The sequence below is a fragment of the Piliocolobus tephrosceles genome, chromosome 21 (genome assembly GCF_002776525.5).
Source record: "Piliocolobus tephrosceles isolate RC106 chromosome 21, ASM277652v3, whole genome shotgun sequence".
In the NCBI taxonomy this organism is placed as follows: Eukaryota; Metazoa; Chordata; class Mammalia; order Primates; family Cercopithecidae; genus Piliocolobus; species Piliocolobus tephrosceles.
In genome coordinates this window covers 39324375-39332037 of record NC_045454.1, presented here as the reverse complement: position 1 = coordinate 39332037, position 7663 = coordinate 39324375, and the positions used below count along the sequence as shown (strand labels likewise).

Sequence of the window (7663 nt, the reverse complement as noted above, 5' to 3'; positions counted from 1 at the left end):
TGCTGTTACCTTGCCACTGGGGATACACCCCTAACTCTAGACTGCAGGATGCTAAACACAGGGCCTGGTATCCAGTAGGCGTCCCATAAATGCTGCCACTTTTGTGGTTCCGAGGAGGCGGCTCAGTCCGTCCGGGTTTGGCGGGAGACATGCAGTGGGTTCGGCCACGTGGACAGCAGCGAGTCCTCGCAACCTGTGGGGTCGGGTTGGATGCGCATGCGCATGTCCCTTTTTCCGGGGGAGGCTCCGCCCACGGCCCCGCCCCCTCAAGTGCGCGCAGAACTCCCACTCCTCGTGAGTTGTGCTGGGCTTGGTTGCTGCACCATGACCCTGGAGGCGATCCGCTACTCGCGGGGCTCCCTGCAGATCCTAGACCAGCTGCTGCTGCCCCAGCAGAGCCGCTACGAGGCGGTGGGCTCGGTGCGCCAGGCCTGGGAAGCCATCCGCGCCATGAAGGTGCGGCGGGACTGCGGGGCGGCGGGGCTGGAGGTAGGAATGCGCCCACGCCTGCAGCCTCCGACGCCCGAATCCCTCCCCGCAGGTGCGGGGCGCCCCGGCCATAGCCCTGGTGGGCTGTCTCAGTCTCGCCGTGGAGCTGCAGGCGGGCGCCGGGGGTCCAGGATTCGCCGCACTCGTGGCCTTCGTGCGCGAGAAGCTGAGCTTCCTCGTCACCGCCCGGCCCACCGCTGTCAACATGGCCCGCGCCGCCCGCGACCTGGCTGAAGCTGCAGCCCGGGAGGCCGAGCGGGAGGGCGCTACGGAGGAGGCGGTCCGGGAGAGGTACGGGGATCTGGTACCAGGCACGGTGCAGAGCAGGAGTCATATTGACTCTTTTTAAGTACAGTGACCCGTTATACAGATGGGGAAACTGAGGCACGGCGCCCTTAAGTTCCTTGTCCAGGGCCCCAAAGATGGGGCCCGGAGTCTAGCCTGGTCAGCCTGGCCCGGAAACCCAACTCCTTAATCGTGCCTCCCCTGAATACACCCAACCCCTTATCCGCCCTTGGAGGCCCTTTTTGGTGTCACCTTGTCCTCTTGGTTTCTGCTTTTGAGGAACTTTTTTTCCTGTCCTGGTCCCCTTCCTGCCATCTTTTTCCCCCCACTTCCCTTCTGCTCCAGCCCCCCCCTGCAATGTCCCTTTCCCCCCCCCCCCCCCAGCTCAATCCTGCCTTATAGCCTTTGCACGTGCCATTGGTGCAGGCCAGGTATCCATAGCGCCCTCCTCTACCATCCTATATGATCCAGCTCACCCACCTCTCTCTGTTGCGTAATTCCACCGTCTTTTCCTTCATTTTATTATTCATCAACTGGTTCCCTCACCCCAGCGTCAACTCCATAGGGGCAGAGATTTTTTTTGTCGTGTTTACTGCTGAGTCACACTGGAACTGCTCGGTGAACATATGTTTGGATGAATGGAGTGACACTTCGGTGGCCGTGGCGGAAGGGTCCAGGCCCCACAGCAATGAGAGGCTTTGAGCAGGAGGGCTCCAGGACAGCAGCACTGGGCAGAGAGGAGGGGTTGGCCTGGGCCCCGGGGCCTGGTGGCTGGTGTTGAAAACTCCTTGTCGGCCCCAGAGTGATCCGCTGCGCCGAGGACATGCTGGAGAAAGACCTCAGAGACAACCGAAGCATTGGGGACCTGGGAGCCCGCCACCTCCTGGAACGGGTGGCCCCCAGCGGTGGCAAGGTGACTGTGCTGACCCACTGTAACACTGGTGCTCTGGCCACCGCTGGCTATGGTACAGCCCTAGGTGAGAGGGCCTCCTAAGGGGGTAGGGAGGGCCTTCTAGGGCCTTTTTTGGATACAAGAGAAAGAATCCCAAACCCCAACCACTTTCTCCACAAAAAAATGTGAAGGTATTAGTTCTAGTACAGAAACACTTAATACAGTTGGCTTCAGGTATGGCTAGATCAAGGGGCTCAACCAGTAGCATCAGGACCTATCTATCTCTGTTCTTCAGCTCTGCCCTCCTTCATCTTCAGATTCCATGGGCTAGCAGGGGGCTGTTAGGGTTCAAATCAGGAGGAAAAGAGCCTCCTGTAGTAGAAAAGTCTCCTTGTATCTCAGGGGGTCCACTAGGGCCAACTGCCCATCCCAGAGCAGTCATTCGATGGGCGCTGCCTGAGCCATATGCCTAGAGCCAGGGCAGGACATGGACTCCAAGAGGAACTGGGGAGAAGGGTGTGAGCAGAGAAAGATCAGGTAGCTGTGACCAGGAGACAGGGGCAGTGGGCTGTAGGGGGCCAAGGCAGCAGATTCCACTTGACCCTAAATCCCCCAGGAAATTTCCCTACCTGCCTGAGTCCCACCTTCATCCCTGGGAACTGAAACCTTGATGGCAAGACCTCTGCCTTTGATTCATTCACTCACACAGCATTTAGTAAGCACCTGCTGTGCTCAGACACTTCCATTTGCTGGGGACGCAGCAGTGAACAAAACAGACAAAACCTCTGCTTTCAGGGGTCCCAGGCAAGCAGCAGGAACAGTCAACGGGCAAGATAAATACAGTCGTCCTTCAATATCTGTGGGGGACTGGTTCCAGGACCTCCCACAGATACCAAAATCCATGGATGCTCGAGTCTATAATATAAAATGCCATCATATTTGCATAACCTATGCACATCCATATATATATATATTTTGTTTGTTTGTTTTTGGTTTTTTTTTTTTTTTAGATAGTCTTGCTCTGTCACCCAGGCTGGTGCAGTGGCATGATCTCAGCTCACTACAACCTCCACCTCCCAGGTTCAAGAGATTCTCATGCCTCAGCCTCCTGAATGTCTGGGATTACAGGCGTGAGCCACTACACCCAGCTAATTTATATATATATTTTTTTTAATTTTTATATTTTTAATAGGGACGGGGTTTCACCATGTTGGCCAGGCTAGTCTCAAACTTCTGACTTTAGGTAATCCGCCAGCCTCGGCCTCCCAAAGTGCTGGGATTACAGGCATGAGTCACCACGCCCAGCCCACCCCTATATTTTAAAACATCTCTAGATTGCATATCATAGCTAGTACCATGTAAATACTATGTATATTGTTATTGGCTAGGTGTAGTGGTGGTGCAGGCCTGTAATCTGGAGGCTGGGGTGGGAGGATTGCTTGAACTCAGAAGTTCTAGACCAGCCTTGGCAACATAGCAAGACCCCGTCTCTGTTTTTAAGCCTGTAATGCCAACACTTTGGGAGGCCAAGGCAGGCGGATCACTTGAGCTCAGGGGTTCAAAACCAGCCTGGGCATCATGGCAAAACCCCATCTCTACAAAAAAATACTAAAATTAGCTGGGTGTAGTGGTATGCACATGTGGTCCCAGCTATTCGGGAAGGGGCTGAGATGGGAGGATTGCTTTTTATTTATTTATTTATTTTATTTTATTTTATTTTATTTATTTTTTTTTTTTTTGAGGCGGAGTCTCGCTCTGTCGCCCGGACTGGAGTGCAGTGGCCGGATCTCAGCTCACTGCAAGCTCTGCCTCCCGGGTTTACGCCATTCTCCTGCCTCAGCCTCCCGAGTAGCTGGGACTACAGGCGCCCGCCACCTCGCCCGGCTAGTTTTTTTTTTTGTATTTTTAGTAGAGACGGGGTTTCACCGTGTTAGCCAGGATGGTCTCGATCTCCTGACCTCGTGATCCGCCCGTCTCGGCCTCCCAAAGTGCTGGGGATTACAGGCTTGAGCCACCGCGCCCGGCTATTTATTTATTTTGGAGACAGAGTCTTGCTCTGTCACCCAGGCTGGAGTGCCACGGCATGACCTCGGCTCACTGTAACCTCTGCTTCCTGGGTTCCAACGATTCTTTTCAAATATTTTCAATCCACATGGTTGAGTCCATGGATGGAGAACCCACAGGAAAGGGGGACTGCCTGTACACATGAGGTGTTAGAAGGTGATAAATGCTGAGGCCGGGCGCGGTGGCTCACGCCTGTAATCCCAGCACTTTGGGAGGCCAAGGCAGGTAGATCACGAGGTCAGGAGATCAAGACCATCCTGGCTAACATGGTGAAACCCCGTCTCTACTAAAAATGCAAAAAATTAGCTCGGCGTGGTGGCGGGCACCTGTAGTCCCAGCTACTCGGGAGGCTGAGGCAGGAGAATGGCGTGAACCCGGGAGGCAGAGCTTGCAGTGAGCCAAGATTGTGCCACTGCACTCCAGCCCGGGTGACAAAGCGAGACTCCATCTCAAAAAAAAAAAAAAAAGGTGATAAATGCTAAGGACAGAGAGCAGGACACTGGAAGTGTGGGGATTGCTATGCAAAACTGAGAGATCAGAGAAGGCTTCACCGAGAAGGTGTCCTTTAAACAGACATGAAACAGAAGTATACGAGCATTGGGCAGAGCGTACCAGGCAGAGAGAACTGCCACTGCGAAGGCCCCTGGGTAGGACTGTGCTCGCTAAGCCTTGGACAATCCACGCCCAGTCTAGGAGCCTGCACCCCTAACCAATGGACCACCTTGTCTGTTTGCCCCTCCCCGGGGCCTTCTCCTGGTGTGCGGGGCCCCCGCAGGTGTGATCCGCTCACTGCACAGCCTGGGCCGCCTGGAGCACGCCTTCTGCACAGAGACCCGGCCCTACAACCAGGGAGCCCGGCTGACGGCCTTTGAGCTGGTCTATGAGCAGATCCCCGCCACCCTTATCGCCGACAGCATGGTGGCTGCTGCCGTGGCCCATAGGGGCGTGTCAGGTAAGGAGACAGTAAATCCTGGGGGGTAAGCCCTGGGGACGGGGCTCTGGGGCATGGGGCCAGGTAATGACCCCCAACTTCTCATGCACCCCCTCCCCAGCCGTGGTCGTGGGAGCTGACCGCGTGGTTGCCAACGGCGACACAGCCAACAAGGTGGGCACCTACCAGCTGGCCATTGTCGCCAAGCACCACGGCATTCCCTTCTATGTGGCTGCCCCCAGCTCCTCATGTGACCTCCGTCTTGAGACCGGCAAGGAGATCATTATTGAAGAGCGACCAGCCCAGGAGCTGACTGATGTTAACGGGGTCCGGATTGCGGCACCTGGTAAGCCGCCCCCTCAGAAAGGCGACACCCCAGCTTCTGGGCACTTCATGGAGGCAGGTGATATGCAGGGCCTTGTCATCCTTCTGGAACATACACAGCTCCTACAAGCCACTTTTTCTTCTTTTTTTTTTTTTTTGAGATGGAGTCTTGCTCTATCCCTCAGGCTAGAGTACAGTGGTGTGATCTCAGCTCACTGCAACCTCCACCTCCCGGGTTCAAGCAATTCTCCTGCCTCAGCCTCCTGAGTAGCTGGGACTACAGGTGGGCGCCACCACACCCGGTTAATTTTCATATTTTTAGTAGAGATGGGGTTTCAACATGTTGACCAGGCTAGTTATAAACTACTGACCTCAAGCAGTCAGCCTGCTTCTGCCTCCCAAAGCACTAGGACTACAGATGTGAGCCACCATGCCTGGCCCAAGCCGCTTCTTCTAACAGGTGCATCCTGGAGGTCAGATCCAACATCAGAATTTACAGCTAACTGGTTATATGAATGGTCTTGAACAACTGTCTTGCTATTCTCCACTTAGGTTTTCTTAAGAGGAAATAAGAATATCTGCCTGGCCACGTGTTGGTAAAGAAAAACCAAGACGGCCAGGCGAGGTGGCTCACACTTGTAATCCCAGGACTTTGGGAGGCCGAGGCAGGGAGATCGCAAGGTCAGGAGTTCGAGACCAGCCTGGTCAACATAGTGAAACCCTGTCTCTACTAAAAATACAAAAATTAGCTGGGCATGGTGGCATCCGCCTGTGATCCCAGCTACTCAGGAGGCTGACACAGGAGACTCACTTGAACCTGAGAGGCGGAGGTTGTGGTGAGCTGAGATTGCACCACTGCACTCCAGCCTGGACAACAGAGTGAGACTCTGTCTCAAAAAAAAAAAAAAGAAAAGAAAAGAAAAAACAAGATATTTCTAGACTTATTTTTATTTTTATTTGTTTATTTTCATAGAGATAGGGTCTCACTGTGTTCCCCAGGCTGGTCTCGAACTCCTGACCTCAAGCGATCCAGGCATGGTCGTGCACGTCACGTCTGTGGTCCCAGCTGCTCAGGAGGCTGCGGCAGGAGAATCACTTGAACCCAGGAGGCAGAGGTTACACTAAGGCGAGATCACACCACTGTACTCCAGCCTGGGTGACAGAACGAGACTCTGTCTCAAAAAATAATAATAATTAAAAATAAAACTAAAAAAATAAGTGGGATAGGCCAGGCACGGTGGCTCACGCTTATAATCCCAGCACTTTGAGAGGCCGAGGCAGGCAGATCACCTGAGGTCGAGAGTTCGAGACCAGCCTGACCAACATGGAAAAAACCTCATCTCTACTAAAAATAGTGGCCGGGCATGGTGGTGCATGCGTGTAATCCCAGCTACTCGAGAGGCTGAGGCAGGAGAATTGCTTGCACCCAGAAGGTGGAGGTTGCGGTGAGCCGAGATTGCACCACTGCACTCCAGCCTGGGCAACAACAGCGAAACTACATCTCACAAAAAATAAAAAAATCAGTGGGATAGATGTGTATAGGACTGTGAATTCTTCTTGGGGAGTGACAGTCTAGGAGCGGTGGTGAGTCTAAACTTACTATTGGGTACAATGTCCGTGCCTGCATGTACTTTTGGGGTGAGAATCCTTAGGTTCTCAAGGACTCCCCAATACCAAGAACCACTGTGACAGAAACGGGTGACCACGACCTGAGAACTTTCACAGAAGCAAATTCTTGCCTCCTTGGCTCCCCCCTCTCCCCTGCAGGGATCGGAGTTTGGAATCCTGCCTTCGACGTCACCCCCCATGACCTCATCACTGGCGGCATCATCACAGAACTGGGGGTCTTTGCCCCTGAGGAGCTCCGGGCAGCCCTAACCACCACCATCTCTTCCAGAAATGGAACCCTAGATGGACCCCAGACGTAATCAACACAGCTCTCCCTAGCCTGCCTCTCTAGGTTTTTTAGTACATTTCTTGAACGGCTACCCAAAAGCTGACCTTCTTGCCCCTGACCACATTTGTTCCTAGTGCAGGAAGCTCAGACAGGGCCTTCCATCTAGAGCCCTGCTGCCCAGATTCAAATCCTGACTCCGCCACCTTTTCCACTGTATGATCCTGGGCAAGTCACTTCGCTTCTCTGTGCTTTGGTTTCCTCATTTATAAAATGTGGATAACAGGCCGGGCGTGGTGGCTCACGCCTGTAATCCCAGCACTTTGGGAGGCCGAAGCAGGCGGATCACGAGGTCAGGACATTGAGACCATCCTGGCTAACACGGTGAAACCCCGTCTTTACTAAAAATACAAAATATTAGCCGGGCGTGGTGGCGGGTGCCTGTAGTCCCAGCTACTCGGGAGGCTGAGGCAGGAGAATGGCATGAACCCGGGAGGTGGAGTTTGCAGTGAGCCAAGATGGCGCCACTGCACACCAGCCTGGGCCACAGAGCGAGACTCCATCTCAAAAAAAAAAAAAAAAAAAAAAAGAATTAATTAAAAAATAAAAAACAAATGTGGATAACACTAGTACCTCCCTCTTAAGGTCAGAGCTGGAGCTAGGCTGACACCTCCAGGGCAGAATTTTAAGAAGACACCAAAAATGCTCAGCAACCAAGATAAAAAATATTTTAAAGCAATATTTTGTTTTTGGTTTTTTTTTTTTTTTTTTTTTTTTTTTTTTT

At 53.2% G+C, this 7663-nt stretch overlaps 1 protein-coding gene across 2 annotated transcripts; it reads left to right on the top strand.

Moving 5' to 3' along the window:
- Positions 1–257: 257 nt before the first annotated feature.
- On the top strand, positions 258–7644 carry MRI1 (methylthioribose-1-phosphate isomerase 1). 2 transcript variants are annotated; one of them, XM_023188673.3, is made up of 6 exons: positions 258–456; positions 542–780; positions 1576–1751; positions 4506–4682; positions 4783–5007; positions 6753–7644. In XM_023188673.3, the coding sequence occupies exons 1-6, from the start codon at positions 325–327 to the stop codon at positions 6911–6913; spliced, it is 1110 nt and encodes a 369-aa protein (XP_023044441.1). In that variant the 5' UTR covers positions 258–324; the 3' UTR covers positions 6914–7644. The 2 variants fall into 2 exon arrangements, with proteins under 2 accessions (XP_023044441.1, XP_023044443.1); XM_023188675.2 differs by lacking the exon at positions 1576–1751 and adding an exon at positions 4304–4390 and having other exon boundaries at positions 4504–4682; positions 6753–7227.
- The last annotated feature ends 19 nt before the right edge of the window (positions 7645–7663 follow it).